This window comes from Battus philenor, unplaced genomic scaffold (assembly GCF_028537555.1).
Source record: "Battus philenor isolate CCGP_79_NKW_IND1 unplaced genomic scaffold, ilBatPhil1.0.hap1 SCAF_24, whole genome shotgun sequence".
In the NCBI taxonomy this organism is placed as follows: Eukaryota; Metazoa; Arthropoda; class Insecta; order Lepidoptera; family Papilionidae; genus Battus; species Battus philenor.
Window position 1 is genome coordinate 2,091,644 of NW_027181687.1, and position 23,916 is coordinate 2,115,559.

At 32.6% G+C, this 23,916-nt stretch overlaps 1 protein-coding gene across 1 annotated transcript in view; it reads left to right on the forward strand.

Moving 5' to 3' along the window:
• Nucleotides 1-2,115: 2,115 nt before the first annotated feature.
• Nucleotides 2,116-23,916, forward strand: part of LOC137924714 (nose resistant to fluoxetine protein 6-like) — a 30,397-nt gene continuing 8,596 nt past the window's right edge. The window contains exons 1-8 of the mRNA XM_068768131.1: nucleotides 2,116-2,250; nucleotides 4,605-4,775; nucleotides 6,197-6,353; nucleotides 7,543-7,645; nucleotides 7,989-8,076; nucleotides 17,930-18,096; nucleotides 19,728-19,913; nucleotides 22,446-22,625. Coding sequence (XP_068624232.1) covers nucleotides 2,131-2,250; nucleotides 4,605-4,775; nucleotides 6,197-6,353; nucleotides 7,543-7,645; nucleotides 7,989-8,076; nucleotides 17,930-18,096; nucleotides 19,728-19,913; nucleotides 22,446-22,625 — 1,172 coding nt within the window. The 5' untranslated portion in view covers nucleotides 2,116-2,130. The remainder of the gene's footprint in view (nucleotides 2,251-4,604; nucleotides 4,776-6,196; nucleotides 6,354-7,542; nucleotides 7,646-7,988; nucleotides 8,077-17,929; nucleotides 18,097-19,727; nucleotides 19,914-22,445; nucleotides 22,626-23,916) is intronic.

Genomic DNA, 23,916 nt, shown 5'->3' on the forward strand with positions numbered 1-23,916 from the left:
TTTGATCACGGTAATATATACCGATGCCAGTATATGACAAGTGAATAGAAGACTTATATATATGAACGAAGTAAGCCCAAATAACTTACTTAACACTTGTTGTGTACTACAACAGTCTCTGAACACCATGATCAAAAATTATTCCATCTTGCAAGTGATAAATGTATATTATATTAAAAGATACAAGCACTAAAATCCCGACCTTAAGAATATAAAATGTTATAAAATATCAAGTGAACTAACTATCGATCTTATTTCAAAAAGAAATAAAAAATAAAATTACAAGTGAAAATGTTTAAATTGAAAATTGTTACCAAAGAAAAAACAATAAAAAAGATACTACCTAGAGAAACAATTTAATTAGGAATATAGATGAGGGAAATAGGGTGAGACGCGAAAGAAGTGATGAATTTAAGATTTGGAGGATATAAGAAAAGTGTAAAAGAAATTGTGAAAAATGAAAGAAAAAAAATAAATTAAAACTGTAGGTGTTAAAAATATATAACGCTATAATGAATATGTTCACAAAAACGACATTAATATACTATATGTTACATACATATATACATATATATTTACTTTATTGGAGGTAAACAGTAACAAAAGGCAGTAAGAAAATACAAACTTAGAAATATAAAATTAGTTACATTGTTGCCTTATAACTATCTCACTAATAGCATTTAATGATTTAAAGTCAAGCAATGACAAAACAAATAATAACATTACTAAATAGGGATCAAAGATCTAGCGCATTCTGCATATCACACCGCAATAATTACGAGTCAAATACATGATACATCATGTAGCAGCCATTAGCATATTTATATGACGCGTTTTAATGTGATTCCTTCTCAATTTAATTTTACTTTTTACTTTATTGCTCGTGTTATATATTATTAACTAGTTTCATCTATATTTATTATTATATCTCTGCACCGCACAAACAGTTAACTGGCAAAGAATGCCTTCCACATTAAGTCCGCCGTTATACGAAAATGTATAAAAAGTTTTTAGATAAATAAATACATCCACACAAAGCAAGCTGAACGATAGGCCCTAAAAACGAGAACCTTAAAAATAAATATATAATCGTAATTGTATTTTCAATTTGAAGGCAGCGTGACCTGCGGATTTACAAAATAAGTTTCAAATTGATTAGCGCATATGTTATATATTGCCTATGTTACAAGCCTGTATAAATTTTTCAGATAAATCGTAGAAGTAAAATTAAAAACAATTTTTTTTTCTACGCTCTCTGTTACAACAGTGCTCTGTAACAAAGTTAAGTAATAAGGACGTAACTTCTTATAGGATCACAAGTAGGGAACCGCCAAGAAATCTCTTTATTAAAGGACGTAAAGGAAAATGATATTTAAATGCAAAAGGAGTTTGCTATGTTTGTTTGATGTTTCCTTATTTTTGTATGATGTACGTGCATATTAATTTTATTAATATTCCTGTGATCTAAAACTTTTCATCATAATATATAGATAGTGTTACACTGAAAAGGTAGATAGACTTGTTGTCCAGGGTAGAAAGGATCCAGCTAGCAGGAACCGTGCTAAGTGATAAAATATTTTTCTTACCATATATCCCTGATAAGGACACGTATAATGCAAGCCTCTTTCGTTCTATTTGATATCTATGGGGTATGCTTAAATCAGTGAAAGTTCTTCATCTGAAATAACAAAGATGATGATGTCTTTGATGAGGGATTTAAAGATTTTATTATCATCATCATACTACAACTCCTTGCGTATTAAACATAAATATCACCCCATTAATCGCTACGTACACCACTCTCTTTGTGTTTGGCACTAATTAGAGTAACATTACTCCGGAAGATCCCCGTGGGAGAGTGAAACACGTGTTGAGTGATTTGGCGGTGGCAGTTGTGTGATTCGAATTGTTTGCCGCATACGCATTTATCAGCGGGCTGGTGGGCGGTGCACTTTGTTGCACGACTACTACTGCATGTGCGGAAGTGGCTAAATATTGGTCCTTTTCTTACTTGGGATGGACTTCCGCAAGGTAACACCTGATTCCATTAAATACATAATTTTCTGTTAATATTTCGTTTCCTTGTCCGTAGATTATGGAACCGAAGAGGTGGTATATGATTATCACTCCATGCCCGTACTATCAGAGCTGGACGACTTCGATGTTTGCTTGAAGAAACCAGATGCTGTCTACTGCATTGTAGATCTTGAACTTCTGGAAGATAATACACCGCTATATCAGTTTATAAAGGTAAGAATCGTTTCAAGGCACACACTTGGTGTTGTTTAGTGTTTAGTTCAAAAATCAAATTTACTTTGTACTGCAAATGTCACGAGTAATTTTTGAGGATTTTAGAGCGGGGATTACAGATGAGCTAGCGTAGAACCTTCTTGGTGGACAGACGACTTTGTTAGTCCTCTGAGAGAATTAAATGCTGATCAATGTCTAGGAGCGGCCTTACAGTTGAAATGATAATGACGATGAAGAAAGTCTCTCTTAAAGGATAGTTTCCCGAAGAAAAATATGATATTTCATTTTACAATGACACACACACACACATATATGTGTGTATGGGTGTGTATTAATTATAGATAACGTAATGTGGTTAAAGCGTTTTTGAAGCTTGGATTATTACATATTAAAATTAATTAATATTTACTATCTGTCTCTGCAGGAATTCCGCCAGAATGTAATGCCCTATAACATTCTAATAAAAAAAATGTAACATATTTCAAATTGCTCGCTTTTTACATGGTAACTTAATATAAGTGTTAAAGGTTTTTACACCTATAAACAATCGTTCTCAATACCCCTTCATTATAGTGAAAATATAATTTATGAACGAATTTGGACTACCTTTAATCGCTACGGTCCCTTGAGGTTCATATTCCAAGTTACTTCATGAAACTTTAAGCTAAACGATTGAAAAACCAGACGGCTTCCAAATATGAATTTCCATAAAAAACAGTTTAGTGAAGAAAATATTTTAACTATTCATTACATACAATTTGATTAATAACAATGTGCATAAGGTTAAAATTACAAATAAAGAATAGCTTGTTACGCCTTTCTCTAAATTGCATGTTAGTAACTTTTTTGTAGACAACTGCGTATGGTTTCACAATACATTCCTATGTCTCTTAATAATCATGCAGTAAATTCAAGAATTTTTATTTTTAAATGGCCTCTATTTTGAGGACTTCTTTCTTGTTCATGCCTACATGTGTTTTACAATGGAATTAAAATTCTATTCACATTAAATTTTCTTTTAATTTTCTTCTTTCGTGCTTCACATTGTCTTTTGTTCGTCAGCTTCCTTTCTTCACCGTGTCTATCACTCTTTTCATTTCTTTCAGACATCATCGTACACCTATCACCTCTATTCCTAAGTTATCACAGATTTTTGTTTTGGCTATCATGGTACTTTATTACGTCTATTTTTTATTTCTGTATCGATTTTCTGGAGTGCGCTGGGTTTCGAACTACGAGAAATATATCCTTGTTTGGGACTTTATACTTCTAGAATTTACAGTCATGTAGTTTTGTAAAAAAAAATTGTAAAATGTTAGAATTATTACTTTCTTCAAGGTGACACTCTACAGCTTTTTGTTGAGTCTTTTGAAGACTTTAAAAAATCATCTGTCCACCTTTCGAACGTACGTCTGCGCTTTCCGGTCTGCGGTCTCTATTCCAGAACTTAACCCTTTCGATACTGCAGTACAATAGTGAGTCAGGACTAAAATTGAAATTAAATTTAATTCTTACTTCAGGCGTGTGAATATATTTATTTGTGCCAATTGGTAATAAACATATAATTTTCACTAAGAATTTTTTATGAAAAACTTGAAATTCGATATGGGTCTATATGCTCCATTGGTCTAGTAGAAGTGTAATTTTCTGTCTCATAAGTCCTTAAAATGTAAATGAAATAAAAAAATATATTTTATTTATGACATTTTTATTGCAAACTGCTTATAAATTTGACGTAGCAGTCTCTCACCACAATTCAGTGGGACGTTATGACCCAACAGTCCATATGTTTGATGGGACATACTGTATACTTGTATACCTACAGTATCGTAAGGGTTAAAGACCTCAGATGCTATCCGTTTCGCACTATATAGCTTGTTTACTAACATTTCAATTTGTTATTCCACTTACCTAGATCTGTTACTATCGAACGTCTATTTGTTTTATGACGATAATATAGCAGGGGTCCGACACAGGAAGTTAATAGATAACTTCTTTTCTACCTATCCTAATTTTCCAAATATCGAAAGATAACACAATATAAACGCACAAGACTTACTTATCAATATAATTTCACTTATATTAGTTTCATTATGTTGTTGTGAAGCTAATAGGTCCCTATTAAGTGGACTGACGATATAAGGTCACGGAAAAGTCGCTGTATGTGAGCAGCATTGGACCGAACTTCGATGCGATCTTTGTGGTAGGTTTATTATAACTTGCAGTTCGTTTCTACCGGCTGTAACGATGATGATAATAATAAAGTAAAATATTGTTAAAGAAGTCATCCTTAAAAATTATATACTTAAAAACGAAATATATAAAACACATCTTTTGTTTCAAATTTTTTATAGAATTTCTCATCGAATTCGTATAGAAACTACAAACATACAAAGTTACATCGGGGTGTTTGCGGATCTCAGCACTGCGGTCTAAATATAACTCATGCAAACGCAACGGAATCCACTGCCTTTGCTTTGAGAGAATGTTTCAATGCAACCATACATCAAAACTACGGATTGCAGGTACGTATCTTATATTTAAATTATTAATCCATTTCTATTGAAAATTACAATCTTGTTGGAGACAAATAAATAAATAAGATTTTATTATAGGACAATGTCACTGATATTAATTCTAAGTTTATTTTACACAAAAGAGCTGTTTATAACTTAAAATCTAAGGATTTTTATAAATTAAATTAATATTCTAGTTATGCGCAAGAATTTAAAATCTTATATTAAAACAGTGACATACACGTTATAAAAAGCGTCTTAATTTCGTCTTAAAAAATTAACAAATCCTTCATGGATGTTCGCATATATAATAAAGTTCCACGATATATCTTAGACATTCCATTGTATAGTTTCAAATCTGATATTAAAACTATATTGTTAAATTAGTTACATTAAAGTTTTTCATTGATCGAAATGTGTGAAACTAGGTTTATTGAATCATTTATATGATTGATATTATAATGTACACATAAAAAAATATTAAACTTTATTTAAAAGATCGATTTTTGAGTTTGTGGCCGTCTCTTTTCAATGGATCAGCGTGCATTTATCAGCGGGCTGGCAGGCGGTGCACTTTGTTGCACGACTACCTCTGCATGTGCGGAAGTGGCGAAATATTGGTCCTTTTCTTACTTAGGATGGACTTTCGATAAATTACCCCTAATTCCATTAAATATGAATAATGATATTTTAAATTTGAATATACACTATTACAATGATAATTTAACAATGTTAATAATTATAGTTGTATAGTAATACAGGGCGTTTGTGCTAGGAAAACATAACAGTGCCTGATTTTTGACCCTTTTTGAACATATAATGACTATTGTTTACGGATAAGAATAGCAAAAACTCAGGTAATTTGCTGAACAAAAAACTTTAGAAGTAAACAATAGGAGTAAATTTAATATTTGAATTTTGATACTCCTTCCCCCTTTTACATTTTTTAATATGAAGTCTAGTAGTTTTTGAAATACATTTGGGAAAATATGTTACTTGAGTTTATATAGTTTTGTCCCCAAAAAAAAAATATTAATATTTAACTTTTATATGTTAACTTTGATCTAAGGTCGCGGTTTTCTCAACCCCGTTATGATTGTCATAAATATTCATCATTACAGCCTTAAAAATCACCATGGAGACTAGAGGTCAATTTATAAAATAATTTAGTCGTTGTTAAAGCCTTTAGAGGTCCACTACAAGGTAAAGGCCTCATATATATCTACGAGCGACCGTAATCGCCACGCTTGATAAGCGGGCTGGTACGCTGTTGCCCATTGTTGTGGTAATCCCATAGAATTAATGCACAAAGTGTGAATTATACAAAACAATGTATTCTGGGAATTGAACGCGTGACTTACGATCGCGGTATCAATCCTTTACTGCTCAACTATTACTATTGACTTATTTTTACGATTTCTTTTTTTAAGGTGGATTCTTTATCAGTACGTTACTGCAAGACTCAGGGAGACCGTCTACCTTATGACGTATTAGATTACGTCGTAGGAGTTATCCTGTTGATGATTCTATTCGTGAACTTGGGGTGTTCTGCTTACCAATTCTTCATGCCTGCGACAAAGGGACAAGGTAATGTGTAAAAAAGCATTCAGGTATTTTTAAATAAGAAAATTTTTAATGATTTTTGCAGAACTTAAATTAAATAAGTATTAGTATTCACTGCAATGCCATTCATACTTGGTAAGTGTCAAAAAAAAATATTCTCTCCGACACTATTTTAAAGTTACAAAGGAAAAGACGGACTAATAAAAACCATAACATATATTCTTTCCGTTGTATCAATAGAGGAAAATTTCTAAGACTAAAATAAAAATATAATCACCCAACTCACACTTTATTTTATATTTAGTCTTATATATAACCTTTTTTACATAGCTGCATTTTATGGCCTCTATTTAACCCCTATCATAAGTAGACGGGGCCTTAAAATAATTTTTCAAATAATTTTACTAAATATACTAATCTTTCGTCCTTCTCAATCTCTTTCGTTGTTTTCACTAATTTACTTTACAATTTCTTACTTTCCTTTCCTTACTTTCTTTCAAAACATTGCCTCACTTTCTTCGCCTTCCCTTCAGAATTCAAGTATTTTACGTTTATTATTTTTATAATTCAGTACCTGTAAGTTATAGTCACGAATTGGGGCACCAAATAAAGTTAAATCTGAAAAAAACCTTATCCATATAAATTCTACTATACTTATCTAGGTATCAGAAAATAAAATCGTAAATAATTCAAATATCATCATATAAACTATTGCACTTAATGGGCTGTACCGAACTATGGAAGATTTTGGTGTGGCAAAGAAAATCGTAGTCCTATGCAGCTGGTCAGTCCCTTGTCTTCAGAATCTGAAGGTCCTATTGGAGTAACCTCGTGTGAACTACATAAATAAAAATAAATCAAAACTGTAGAGTACATGTGTACATAAAAATTGTAGAAAACAAAGTAATATTTATGTTATCAAAAAATATATTATAAAAATACAGCTACCGCCGTCATTCGTGTCAAATCTACACGTGTTTCACACCTCCACGGGGCATCCTCAGGAGATGTTACACCGACCAGTGCGCCTCACTCGGTATTTGGTACTGGTCGGTGTGTTTCGCATTGTTTGCCGCATGGGTATTTATCAGTGGACTGGCGGGCGGTGCACTTCATTGCACGTCTACTGTTGCATAGCGGAAGTAGCTATATATTACTCACTATCTTACTTATTGAACAAAATCTATGAGTTAAATTAAATCTATTTTCCTAGGCAATCAGTTCGTGCTAGCTTTTAGCATACAAAAGAACTGGAAGGCTCTTAAATACGGCGGCAGCTCTGATGGAGGGATCTTCAAATGTTTCCAAGCAATGAGGTGAGTATTTTACATTGCCTGTGTAGTTACAACTCACTTGGTTAAATGGGAAATGATAGCTGATGTAATAAGGAGTAACTTAGACCACTTTTATTTTAGAAAAAAAAAAAAACCTTAACGAGATCAAAACTAAATAAACTAAATATTTTTTGTTAAGCTACAAACGAACAAAGTCGCGGGCACAGCTAGCGTATAAATAAAATGAGACGTCATTACAAAAACTCGTAATGGGACAAATTTATAACCCATTTATTTAGCGACATGTTAAACTCATTTGTTTAAATCCTTCTTGCATTCCTCCTCTTCACCCAAAGTTACTTATATATATTTGTGTCTATGGCAGATTCTATACAATGGTGATGATCCTTGGTCTTCACTCGATGATCTTCATTGGATATGGTTACACTGCAAATCCAGAATTCATTGAGAAGGTAAGTGGATTAAAACCAGTTATATTTACATGACTTTTTTAACCTGGTCCAAGTCATAAAATATACGTTTTCAAATACGCAGCCCAAGATAAAACTGAAAACTCTAAAACGTGCTGCAGTTACAAATAATGTAATAGAAAAATGTCATGTAGGTATATAAACAGAGTTTGGAAATATATAGTAAAATCTTAAAATAAGTGAATGCATAGCTTACTTGTCAGCCAAAAGCCTTACAGCTTTAACATTAATTAATCTGTATAAAGTGATTATTGAGAAAATAAAGTGATCACTGAAATATGTTACATTAATTAATTTTGCCGATAGGCATTTTTCTGGCAATCCAAAATCTATGGGAGAAGACAGTAAACAATATTTAATTTTAATATATATTATAGCTATCCGAATTTTGAAAACGTTTTTTCTTACGATAATATCATATCCGATAGAAGCCCACTGCAAGGATCATGCCTCCCATTAATATTTGGGGATATCGCAGACGCCAACGAATATAGTTATAAATCCAAAAATGAAATTTTTCAGAGGAGACAAAAAATTAAATAATGTTTATATCTCAAAAATTTTAGCTCACTGTAGTTAAAATTTTAAGCTCATTGTAGCTAAAATTTTTGTTCAGTGCAGTGAAAATATTTATAAGAATATAATTGTATCTATTTGTAACACCCCAAATGAGAGTAAAGTTTTTAGTTACCTATATTTCGTTTATACTTGTTATTCTAGCTTGTATTTTACTTTGTTTATTTAGAGAAAAAAAACATAACTTTGACCTATCTCCGTCATTTTAGCCAGAAAATTATGGAAAAATTGACAAGGTTTATTGTAATTCGTAGATTGCAAATATTATATATAAATATATACACACATATATATATATATATATATATATATATATATATATATATATATATATATATATATATATATATACGTATATATATATATATACATACAAGTATATAAGCTCACGCTTGGCAGGCGGGTAGACTGTCCTGTATAATCGATGCAGAAAGTGTAAATTCTATAAAATTGTGTCTTGCTAATCGAACCAGAAGCATAGGATCGCAAATATCAACCCTCTAACTCTGTATTACCGCTGTCAATAGGTATTTACTGTGTATAAGTTATTATATGGAAATAACCAACCTGGTTCTAGAAATTCAAATCAAAATATATTTATTCACGAGGACCTGATCTATAGTTTTCTTTTTAGGTGTGGCTTTACGTAGAGATTTAGTATCTTTATATAGGCCTACGAAGGTAATAACACGTAAAAAGACTTTCACTTTACATACACAAAGAGGCATAGTAACTGTCAATACAGACACGAATATATCTGTATAAAAGGCCAAAGTAGCAAGTCTGTTTTAACCTTTAAATGGACGACTTTTATTTATATTTTTAATATACAAATGTCTTATAATGATAAGTACTCTACAATGCACGGAAAAATAGAAAAAAATATATACATATAATATTTAAATACTTATTAAAAAACTTGTGTTGCAGATATACAACACTATGCATTTACTGATACTTATGGAGTTTAGGTAGTATATTGCAGTTTTTCATCATTATGCATTTAAGGGTTAAGAACATCCTACCATTACTACCACCAGGTCTGGCGGGAGAATAAAACTACCTGGTTATTTTTCCGAAGATCCTTTCAACTTTGAGAAGCGTGGTATGACAGGCATTGTCCTCTGCTAAACGCACTACATACATATGTTTATAAGCTACAACTGATTTGTAGTAAATAAGTTTTACAACCTCTCTGTAGGACTTCAAACAGTAAATCTCCTGTATCGTAACCTGATCATCTTAACCAGGGGTGAGCAACCTTTTTTTATCGGAGGGCCGCAGTTTCATAAACAAGGGGCCATGAAGAAAATAAACTACATATACAAGGTTTAAAACATGCTATAAACGTAGTATATGTTTGTATTTAAGATATTCAAAACTAATTAGACACTTTGTTATCCTTTAAGATTTGTTTCTCGGTTTTAAAAAAAAAATTACATGCCTCGAGAGCCCCATGCGGGCCGCGGGTTGCTCATCCCTGATCTTGACAATTTATGTTAATTTTATTATATAGTTATTCGAAATTTAAAACGCTCGTTCTTACTTAATTACTATTTCTGAAACTATTGATTTTTAAATAAGGCGTACTATGTATATATTAAAAGCAAACAAGCTAATAATTCATTCTGTATATCGACTTTTAGCAGCTGCTTTATCATGTTTTGATTTCTATGTCTTTAAATATATTCCATGTCATATCTGATTCCATTGCCCGATGTGTAGCTTTTAGCCAGTTTTGAAGTGTCTTAATACAATTATATAAAGTATGTTCATTTATAAATTTATACAAATATAATGCACAAAAGCGAGTACATAATATATTAACGTATATTATAATATTCAAAATTGGAATACAATTATAATAGAATTTGAAAACAAGGGCCTCGCTTTGTTCCAGTCAATTAATTAAAACGGACATCAGTTTCCGTTTGGACGTTTCCCTATAATTGGTCCGGCATAAATGTTTAATTTATAACCGTAATAAATAACCTTAAACGATATATATTTATATTGAGATTAATATTAATCGTAATTATTTAATATATAATTTTATTATTTACTGGAATCAGGCGTTACCTCGCGGAAGTCCATCCTAAGTAAGAAAAGGACCAATATTTAGCCACGTCCGCATATGCAGCGGTAGTGCGTAACGTACGCATTTATCAGAAGCTGGCGGGCGGTGCACTTTATTGCACGACTACCGCTGCATGTGCGGAAGTGGCTAAATATTGGTCCTTTTCTTACATATAATTTTATTTTTAACCAGTTACATCACGCGATCTATTCTATGACGTATCAAGTTTTAGCGGTGATGTATAAAAAACAAATTTTACTATATTTAAGTTTAGTTGTGCATCATAAGTTGAAAGGTTAAATGACTTGGTGTCCAAGGTGTTATAACAAAAAAGTGACTCTGAAAAAGTAAAATCTATATCCAACAGTCGACGAGAGATCAATAATAATATAAATTACAAAGAAGATTTAGATGTTTAGTACGAAATTTTCTGAAAAGTAGTCTCTCTTCAGACCTGATGGGTAAACACAGTGTCTGTTGGTCCAACATCCTTGCAGAAGGCTTAGATTTATGATCCGAAGCAACACACTGAAGAATGAAGACATCAATAGACAAGTAAAAGTAACTACACCAATACCTCGCTTTGCGTCGTTCCATTTTGCGTTTTTTTTTCCGAATTTGCGTCGCTGCTTAATTAGTACTAATTTTCACTGTGCGTCGTTAGATTTTCGAGGTTGCGTTGTTTTGGGTTCGAGTCTTTAATTTTTTTTGAAAAAAATTTTTTTTTCTAAAAGATGGCAACACTTTTGTTTCTAATTGCGCCATGCCATCAAAACTCGGGGATTTCCTTTCTAACTAAAAATCAACTTTGTTTAGCTAATTTTAAGAATTCAGTTTCAATTAAGTAATGTGTTGTAATGTAGTGTGTTGTGCTTTTTTTAAAAGAAAATAACAAATTTATTTAAATTTGTACGTGTTGTTTCTGATCACAAAAAAGGTAAATATTATTCCAATTTATTTATTGACAGAGTTACATTATTTTTATTTTTTAAATGTTTACTTTGTTCAATTTTCTTTTTAAAAAGTAGTATTTTCGTGACCTCGGAACCTACCTTCGATTTTTACATCGTTTGCTATAGAAGATCTTAATTCACTTTGCGCCGTTTCAATTTTTATCGTATTTTTTTGGAACGTAACCACGATGCAAGGTGAGGTATTGGTGTAATAAAGTACCCGCTAAGGTTGGTAAGTTTAACTGATGGGCAGTCCTAATAGTGCGCAGATCAGATGTCCGCAGGGAACTTAGGTACTAAAGTAGAGACCAAGGAATAGCAAGCGCAATGTAGAACGACCGCGAAGTAAACAGACAAACTTAATGAACCAGTCGGAAGACGTTTGATACGGATAGTTTCTAGTTATATTGAAGTAGGTAACATTTAGTTGAGATGCTATTTTGATGCATTAGTTTCCCTCAAAGATAGCCACGATGACTGATTCTGCGCATCCCGCATAAAGCGACTTCCCGTGATCTTAAATATATCTAAGTAAGAAAAGTGCCAATATATAGCTACTTCCGCCACGCAGTAGTAGTCGTGCAACAAAGTGCACCGCCCGCCAGCCCGCTGATAAATGCGCACGCGGCAAACAATGCGAATCACACAACCGCCACCGCCAAATCACTCAATACGTGTTTCACCCCTCCACGGGGCATCTTCAGGAGTTATGTTACACCGATTAGTGCCAAACACAGAGAACTCTCTTCAATGTATCGTCGGTCCACTTAGTGGGAGGCTTACCCACGCAGCGTCTACAGGCTGAGAACCTTTTTTTTTTCTCAAACGGCTATACCTTAGATAACACAAGCGACGTGCCCCGCTCATTACTACCTCAAGCAAGAAATTCTTCTTCTGCTTCTTCTATGGATCTCCTTATTTCTGATTTGATCTCGTAACATAACTCTTAGCATACCTCTCCATTACTATCTGGGTTACCTTGACCATTCTTATAAAAAACGTCGTAAGTGATCACATCTCGGATTTGTATGTCAATATGCAACACACATTGGTCAAACATCTTCGTCTTCTTATATTGAGATATTTTGGACGGAAAGAGGTTTCGGAGCTTATCGATCGCTGTCTGTACAAATTGGTTTCAGCAAGTGATCTGTTTCTTGAAGTTGAATTTAGCAAGTTGAACGGTTTGTCCTTGGTATGTTCAATCTTCTACAATTTCGAGCGTAGCATCTCCGACAGCTACTTGAGAAGGCACATGGACTTTAGATATCACTATCGTCTTATATTAAAGATTCTATTACTTTATTCAGTAGCCAACAATATTGGTACAAAAGATATACTTTCTAATAGCAAAATATTTATGAGCAACGAAGGAAATATACGAATAGCATTATATACGACGTTCGATTTCAAAGCTCTAGTTTCGAAAATGCGGTCAACTAACTCGGCTAAGTGAACGACAATAGATTAGTGAGAGATAATGCGATTTATATACTTGTTGCGACCGCGGCATTGCTTATAATGATATACGATTTAAGGAATTAAATAACTACACAGATAATATATAATTTTCTGTTACCATCATCATCATGACATCATCATGATATCTACAGAAACAAGCTTCCCATAAGATTTCTTATAAGATTCAGCGGTACTTCAGCTCTGAAAAGCTGCTTAATCTTTACCCTGCCCAAGCTTGATCCTGCATGGAGTACTGCAATCACCTCTTGGACGGTGCAGCCAAACATCATCTGGAAGCTTTGGACTCAGTTAACCAAAGAGCCCGCAGGTTAATTAACAACGAAATGCTCTCAAATAGCAGACTACATACCCTTGAGCATCGTCGTAAAGCTGCCAGCTTATCGGTATTTTATAGGATACACTTTGGAGATTGCTCGAAGGTTATTTCGAACTGATTGAGCCATCTCCACTCCTTTATCGGACTACTAGGCGCAGGAAAAAGCTTCATCCATACGTTGTTGACATACCCAAAAAATTAAAGTAAACGGTTTGATAGCTTGTTTTTGGTGAGAGTCGCCAAGATTTTGAACGAACTGCCTGGGTCTATTATTCCTGATGTGTTGAACTCTGGAGCCTTTAAGAGCAGAGTGAACAGGTTACTTTTGTGTGGGCTTGTACCACCTTCGTCTTCATCTACACTTTGCATCAGGTGAGATGGAAGACAAACGCCTATTCCATTAAAAATATATAAAAATATATCAGTTAGAGACGGAATGCATCTACTGTATTTGGATTAACTTATACAACTCTGAGCTTACAGCTGTTTGATTTTGAATAACGCGTTCAAAATAAAAAACAACTTTTAGACGAGTAAAAAATATATCAAATCAAAAATATAAAGTCCTTGAATTTTTTTTATTAAATTTAGAAATTTGTTTCGTTTCCTTTCTATCTACCTGATTATTTAATCGATTTTTTTACTGTACATAGATAGCCTTGTTAAAGTTCATGTCATCATAGATGCAAGATCGATTCTTATTAAGCTCACACTTTTAATTATTTATTATTTGCAATCGTAAGTCGCGGTTTCGTTTCCTTAGATATTATTTTATATATAGTTCACACTATATGCATTAATTAAATAGGATTGCCATAGTTCACAAACAAGTTTGCAGAGGATGCGCAGTAACTTTGAATAATACCTCACTGTGATATCCAACCCGCTTGCCAAGCGTGGCGATTATATTTCCCATAGATATCTATATCTATATATATATTTTTTTTATTATTTTAAAAGTTATCTGTTTTGATATATATTTATAAACTGTAATATGACACAACAAACAAAACAAAATATATAATTTTCCTCTAGTATATTTTCACACAACATTACTAGCTTTTCACGCATTTCTTTTAATATTCGCAATAAAATGCTTAGTCATTATAATTCAGTTTAACATACCATTCAGAAAAGTAAAAGAAGTGCACGTTTTTAATCACGATCTGATTTAAACTCAATGTGAACACAGCTTTATATTATATTTGAATCTAATTGGTGAAGGGACATAGGGGCATTGCGTTCTCAGCTTAATTACGCTGTACTGTACCAAGAATTTTAAGGTACTTTATTATAATAAACACAGTATTTTATTTTATTTTACTTATTACAAACTTGAAACATAAAATTAGTTACAATTGCTACCTTATAACTATCTAACTAAGAACATTTAATGAATCAAAGTCAAACAATAACAAAACAAAAGCATTACTAAACAGGGATCAATAATCCAGCGCATTCAGCAGAACAGACAGTAATAATAACGAGTCAGCAAGCAGTCATATTCCATTGAGGTTTAAATTGTATTGTGTATGTCCAATAATTTCATATGAAATTGTCTTTTAAAAGATACAAGAGAGCACGAGAATATATCAATTATTACTAATATATGAATTGTGAAGATCACACATCCTATGTAAGTCAAATGTATTATTAGCCACAGAGTAAATACTTTACATGTATAATTTTCTTAAGTGATCACATTTATGTCGGTGACTGTACCCGATGTTGAGTTTAACCACCGGTTGCAACCGGACGAATGCACTCTTGCGTGCGTATTGCGCGATCTGTTGCACTTGTTTGAAACCACTTGCGTGCAAGTTTTCAACTTCGGTGCGGTTAGTTTGTGAAAACACACACTAAATCATAATAAATTATGACGTTGATTCGCGAAGGATAAGTATGAAAAAATTACGCAGTCGATGTATAACAATCATAAAGAGATGTAAATAAATAATAACAAAAAATAAAGATATACATAAGGCACGAAAAATGCATTGTGTAAACCATGCAGGCATTACATGCCATTTAAAAATATATATATATACGTTTATTCAACATTGGAACTTTTAACCGAACTCTTTTTGATCGTCAACTTATTATCTATTTTATTTTCGAATCTACTCTGCTTTGCCAGGTGTTATAATTGTAGAGAAGAAACGGGAAGATACTCCACAACAGCACAACTCTTTAAACAGTTTAAAAGAGATTTATACACATACACTATATCAGATATAGCCTAAATGAAATCAATATCAGCGATATCAGTGGCGAGGATGCTTATCATTTAAATATTTGTTTATTGAGTAATAAATTTTTTCTGTCAATTTATTTTTAATATTCGTTTTGAATTGTGTTACTGGTAGCCCAATAATGTTTTAATTTATTCTATTTAAAAATCTGATTTCTTTTATTAGAAATAAAATAGACTTTTTGACTTGATTCTTTAGAAATTTTGGTTTAGCTAATTTTACAGTGGCCACACTTGCATAAGCCTTGTAAATACACTGACATTCCCTAATATTGTACACGTATATAATATATATGTATGTATATGTATATATATATATATATATATATATATATTTATTTATTTTGTATATATATATATACAAAAATACATACAAATCTAAATTTTCACCCCTCTACGATCAACCCTTATCTTACATTTGTTAATTAAAAACTTTAATTTTTTTGCAAAACAACGTTTGCGGGATCAGCTAGTATATATATATATATATATATATATATATATATATATATATATATATATATATATATATATATATATATATATATATATATATATATATATATATATATATATATATATATATATATATGTATATAATCCATGTATTAAATGACTTTTTTATTTATCCAAAAGTATATTTGCATTAAAGATATCTATTTCTAGAATTTATACGCAGCCATTGGTAAACAATAAAGTTTTCATAGTTTACCAAAGAAATGAAGGAAGATTTGAAATATATATACATATATATGATTATATACGTTTACAATGTTACGTATGTGATATTACGTAATTGCACTGTGTAAAACTAGCTACACCAAATTATTTATATATATATATATATATATATATATATATATATATATATACAGTGGCGAGTCCATGTCGTCATTAAAGCAACATGTAATTTAAGATTTAACTTACTGTGAGAATTATTATCAGAGATTTATTTTAAAATTAAAATAATTCAGTATATACACTATTTATGTATAGTCGTGTAACCATATCATAGTGTACATAATATACAAGTAAAGTAATAGTTTATATAATATAACACGCGAGATTTTGCGGTAAACCGACCAGTTAAAACGCGCGTGTGTTGAAGAACGATGAAATCTTTGGAGCTACCATGATACTGTTACTAAATCTTTTACAATTATAAAGCGTTAAACTACTCTATTACATCACTCGTCTAGATATATATTATTTTCAGTTTATATATAATTGGACTAATAAAATGTTTTTCTACGTATTATTCGGTGGGTTAAAGATATTTCATTACAATGTTTATTGTAACACAGCACTATTATTTTCGGATTTTATTACACGACAATATATTTAGTTAAGAGTTAGGTTAGATGCGAAATTATACCATTATAAATCAATAGACATTTTTAAGTACATAATTTGAATTTTATTTGATGGTATTCCGAGCATTGAACCCGTAACCATCGTTTGCAAGTCTCATTTCTATACCAATGCTCACTGACATTTGTCTTATGAAAAACGATTTACATGTCGTTCTGTTTTCATACTATGGTTCTCTGTAAGAGAAATTTTCTCGAGCGATAAGACTGTATGTATATTGAAATGTTGTATATTACTACAACTGTACGTTATTTTTCTTATGTTAATTAGGCAATAATAACTATTAAATAAAATAATAATAAACTGGAGGTAAATATATATTTTTAAGTTAGTGATTAGACCGCATTGCGCTAAATAGATGGTCAGCTGTCAAAGTGGACAGACGGCTTTGTAAAGTCGCCAGAACACGCTGGAAGCAGGCAGGTTGCAACGGGTCGAATTGCGCTTGTCCAGCTGTGGTCTGGTCTTCCCACGGCTGAAATGGTGATGTTGATGGTGAAATATATTTTCAAGTGCGTTGATTTCTGTATAGTAATTGTTATTTTACATAAAAATATTGCTATCATGTGGGAACCGTATATTTAAAAAGTATTGCTATAAAATAATACTTATATCAAAAATACACGTACAAATTTAAAATATCATACTATGGTGAGCCTTCTCTTAAGTGGTTGTAATTCCTCATTCCCATATATTATATAAGGCTTTAATAATCTACGTGTTGCAAATGCACAATGAAATGCAAGTTGCAGTTATCTCATCGCACCCCTACCACGATAACTCGAAAGTTAATCGACTTTTAATTTCAGTCATATGACGACTTCTTCAAGTCTCTACTCTTCAACGCCCGTATCATTGTCCAAATATTCTTCGTCATGGGCGGTTTCCTCATGGCTTACAAGATGCTGATGTATGCGGAGACACACGAGTTCACACTCAGGACTGTTCCAATGGCCATCGTCAATAGATGGGTCAGGTATCTATCAATTTTAAGTATAATTACGTATTTTTTTCATACCCCTAGTGAAAGATTTTTTTATTGCATGAACTTAAAATGTTTGCAGCCTCTGGGTGTCTCAAAAGAAAGTTTATATTTGTTTTGCATACAGCATAAAGGTAACAAATCTGTATGGCTTACAATATATATCAACCAGAAGCTTAGGTTTTAGGATTTTTATTATATATAGTCACTTTACTAGTGCATTAAATATATTTGTAAAAGTGATAAAGAAAACTCCGTATATGTTTGTTGTACGCTCTTATAAGACGAGGACACATTTGCAAACGACGACGAATTTAGAATTCAATATATTTAAAATCCACCAAATTTATTTCAATTTGAAAAATATACGACATTTTTACAAAGTTCTTCAATTCGGGCTCGAACATTATTTTTTCTTGTAATACACAAGTGACCTGAAATTGTGTCAATGTATAAAATAAAATATATAAATAAATATAATGCTAATACGGTATAAATAAACCCCCTGATAGCTGAATCGAAGATATAGTCCAAGCCATGGGTAGTCATAGCTCCGAAAATTACTTGTCTGAAATGGCAGTTAGGCACATCATTTGGGGCTGAAAGGTGCTCAAGTGGCGACCACGAGATAGATTCAGCGTCGGTTTCATCACTAGGTGAACAACGACATAATTAAGGTCACAGGAAGTTCCTGAACGCGGGCAGCGCAAAACCGGTGATGGTGAAGATCTTTGGGGAAGGCTTTTGATATGTATTGCAGTTGGCATCTATTTATTTAATGGAATCAGGCGTTACCTTGGGGAAGTCCATCCTAAGTAAGACTCTGTGTTTGGCACTGATCGGTATAACATAACTCCTGGAGATGCCCCGTAGGGGTGAAACACGTGTTTAGTGGTTTAACGGTGGCAGTTGTGTAATTCGCATTGTTTGCCGCATACGCATTTATCAGCGGGCTGGCGGGCGGTGCACTTTGTTGCACAACTACCACTGCATGTGCGGAAGTGGCTAAATATTGGTCCTTCTCTAACTTTGGCATCTATTTATTTAAACGATGTTTAAAGAAGAAAACAGAAACCAGATATCCGACGATCAAGGTGATTTATCACCCAAGAACGTTCGAAAGCTAGATGATAGCCAGGAGGGATCATGGAATTTGCTTTCATCGTCGCTGCCTACTGAAAAACATCTACCTTCCCCTAAGATATCTATGCGAGGATATAGCATAATCGCCACGCTTGGCAGGCGATTTGGCGATAGCTGTGTGGTATTATGGTACGCAGAGGACACTGCTAATCATCATCTATAAGCTTCTTATTGAGTAGTAGCATTCCTATATAATCAACGCACAAAGTATGAATTATGTAAGATTGTATCGCAGGAATCGAACTCAAACCCACTATTATAAGTCTCAACTATAGAGAAGTATTCACAGATGAACAAAATTTATTTATAATTTACACGACTCTAACGGCGATTGTATCACAAATTACGTTTAAATTCAAATTTGAATTTGGATTCGATTTGAAATTCGAACGCGTAAGAATGATTTAACTTAAAAGTATTGTAGCTGTACTGGCCAGCAGTACGAAGTGGGAGCGATATATATATAATTTCATTATTTACAGACTCATCCCAGCAGTACTGGTAGTGATGGGTCTAGCTATGACCTGGGTACCCCATCTCGGTTCCGGACCCATGTGGGACGCGGTGGTCAAGCGTGAGCGCGATCTTTGTAGGAGCAACTGGTGGCAACTCGTCATACTCATGCCAAATCTGTTCCCTTTTGAACATCTTTGTTTGCCACAAGCCTGGTAAGTTATTTTTTCTTTTCTGTACATTTTATTAACATATCAAATGTTCAATGGTTTACATTCAAATGTTTAGCACATTGTTTAGTTGTATGTACCAAACATAATGCGTCTATGTCAAAACAATAGGGTACATACGTTGACAAATTCTTGACAATTTCATTATGTTCATTTCAAAACTACTTCAACATCTGACAAACCGTATTAATGTCATGAGCGAGCTAAATAAACGTCGCTTAATGTCAATGTTGTAAGCGGTAAGAGGACATCTTGATCTCTACAAACATAAGTCGCAATGTATGCGTACAATGCGATGTTGTAGTATTTTTTTATTGCGCAGGAATGTTGTAGTAATAGGAATAGACACTGAGTGGAACACTTTTCATTGTTGATTATACATTTCTGTGTATTTACGTTCTGGACTTAAAGAGAGTGAATATAAACTAACTCGTGTGATCTTAAACGGATTAAAAATATATTAAATTAAAATTAGTTACCAAACCGAGTTCTAAACCTATCCGTTTAGCGTAAAGCTAAAAATAGAACTGGAAGAATTTGGGATAAAGACTCGTTATTGATTTTTAAAATTAATAATAGATAATAAGTGTGAATGTTCCCATCAACTTTTGGTTCTATTATACAAGATATCTTGTACAATATTGTAAAATTTATCGACAAATGTATTACACATTTATAAGCACTAAATTCGAAATGACTACACTAGAGTGTTTATAATGAAAAGAAAAAAAATTGTTATTTTGAAGCTAATAGCTTAAAAAATTAAAAATTCCTCAAACTTCAGCGTACGTTCCTCTCTATTGATCTTTGGATCGTCATCACTACGTCCAATGATGGACATAGGCTTCCATCATAGATCATCCATAGGATCGGTTAGAAGCGGTCAAAATCTAGCGTTCGTAAATTTAACAAGGTAAAAAAAAAACAACAACAACAAGGTTGCCCACCTGTTGGGCGAAAGTCGCACGCTGTGTTTTCCGGTTGTGTCCAGAATCTTAAGGTCCCAGATTCCATCTGTGATAATTAATACTTCGCGTTTAATTTTGTTGTTGAAACTTTATATTTGGCAATGTTAGTATAAATTGAAGCATATTCGTAATTTAAACTATATTACCTATAAAATGGCATGAACTTTACAGTATGTACTATACAGTACCCGGCGAAAAATATTGCACATCGACCTTTGGAAAGGGACAGTCGGCTAATTTCGGCTTCGTAGAGCATTATCTCTGTCCCACACTACCTATGTGACGTTTTGTCAGTTGTGCGACAGAGATAACGCTCTACGAAGCCGAATTTAGCCGATTGTCTCTTTCCGAAGGTCGATGTGCAATATTTATCGCTTGGTATGGTAAATTACGTATAAGAGGTTTAATAAATTTTTTTTTTATCTGAATACCGTTTAGTTGAAAGCATGTTTGAAAATAGCTAAACAATCTTTTAGTTGTATAAATAATTAATTCAGAAAACACTTGATTATTTTCTGAATATTGATAAACGAAAAAATTAAAGTACATTACCACTCAATTTCGATTTAGATACAATACTAAAGTTACTTATCTTGTAGATGTATTTGCGAAACTCGTTACGTACGTATGCCAGCTGTTATCGTGGTACGAGGGTGCAATTTCATCGCACCGCTGATGCACAAATTGCGCGTACTTCAGTCGCATTTGCAATCGTTTAGGCGCCTATAGACGACGATAATTAAGTTTCCCTTTCGAAACTGATACGATGTTCAGAAATCTAGTGGCATATTCCCCTTTTTATTGCAATTATCTACTAAATATTGACTTTTATGAACCATTTCATTCCAAAAAAATAATAATAATTACTTACTTCAACTTGGTTTTAAATAGTTTTAGATTTAAGTTAGTAAGTAGTTTAAGAGAATTAAACACTAACGTGCAAAAACATGAGCAAAAAAGAAAAATTCCGAATTATTAAACGTTGTTGTACGTTGATGACAAACTAAATAATGTTTCTCTGTACGAATCATCGTCAAACACCAATTTTTCTTACATGGAATGAAAGTTTAAAGCAACTTAGCTGCCGGTCAGGCGCCGGCGCGAGTCACGGAGCGTACGGCAAGGAGCCAGTCTCGCGCCGGCGTGAAATGACAACCAACCAATATTTACGAGCCAGTACGGCGGCGGCATCACGCGATGTAACATGCCAACATCTACCGACTCATTTACGAAACATTGAACAAAACTGAAGATATTAAATTTAATCGGATACTTAAATATGTGTGGGATGTCTATGCCCAGCTGTGGACCTACTTTGTTTTATACAATGGACAGTGTTAGATTTGCGAGCATTACTTAGACAAAGCTTAGAACTGTGACATGTGGCCAACTCTTATTGAGGCCTATGCTGACAGGAAACCCAATTTTTACTTACCGATGTCTTATATATAAGTACCTACATTCATAGGTTATAAATTAAGTATGATTGTCGAAAACGTTTTCCATTATTTCGTTGTAATCGTGTATTTCATATTGTTTCTGTTTCCAGGTATCTCGGAACTGACACCCAACTGTTTCTCGTCACCTTAGTTGTCCTGTTGGTGATTTGGCGCTGGCCAAGGTCTGGAATTCCAGTGCTGTCAGCTGTAATGGTCATAAGTCTTCTGATACCGTTCTTGCAGAGCTACTTCATGGACCTTATGCCGATAAGAGTCAGCATATTTCCAGAGTAAGTAATGTTTAATGGACCTCAAAATTAATTTTTATATTTATTGATAGAAATTTAGCTAATATGCATTTAATAATCCACAAATCAATATATATATATATTTCATAACAAAACCTTCAATATTAAGGTTCCATTTTTTATTTTATTTTTTATTTAAAAAATATAGAAGGTTACACTAAAAATTCACTTTAGTCAATATTAATGCTATAAGAGTTGACATGGCGAATTAAAAAATTAAAAGAACTTATTTAGTATGAAGTTAAATACTGGGTAGATAAGAAAGTCAGTTGAACCAATAAGAATAAGCGAGGAATGAGTCTCTGTTTGAAATGGCACTATCTGAGACTATCTATTCAAATTCGTCATTATTAAAAGTATTTAAAAATATTTTTAAACTTGTGTTAAACTCCTATATTTAATTGTTTAAATACACACCGACAATTTACAGAATAATTATGTTTAATTTAACTTGTACTTGTGGGAAAATAGTTCACTCAACTATTGAAGACTGTGATATTTTTAATTATCACATTTACAAAAAATATAATTTACAAAAAGTATAAGGTGGCGCAATGAATTTTATATATATGTAATAATTTTTCAAAAATACTTCACCCATAATAACGAAATATTTAATTTTCGAATCTTTGGTAGTTTCCGACATTTAATGTAAAAATAATTAAAGGTTTAAAAGCGTGTATAAATACGTACTTAATTAGGGATGTTTTAATTTTTTTCTTGTTTAAATTCAAAAAGAAAAAACACTTTTATATTTAATACATCTCAACATATATTTCTCTCTGATTAATCGTATCGAATCCAATATACGAAAATTGAATTTTTACAAGATTTTAATAGAGACTCCTACGAATGACATTAGAGAAGAATTTAATCGAAAATTAAAAAAGTGGCTGAGATATTGTGATATTAAAATTACTAAATTTTCTCATATATTCGATATAAGATGTAGTTTACTTGATAAATCTAAATTGAATAATATATAAGCCGATAGATGCTGAATAAAAGCCATATGCCTGTTCCAAAGATCATAATGATGACCAGTCTAAAGCTGCCTGTATACATCTTCCCTACCACACACAAATTTATTGATTGGTGTCGTCACCGCTAAACCACTCAACACGTGTTTCACCCCTCCACGGGGCATCTTGTTACACCGATTAGTGCCAAACACATACTCTGTGTTTGGCACTAATCGGTGTAACATAGCTCCTGAAGATACCCCGTGTTGTGTAATTCGCATTGTTTGCCGCATACGCATTTATCAGCGGGC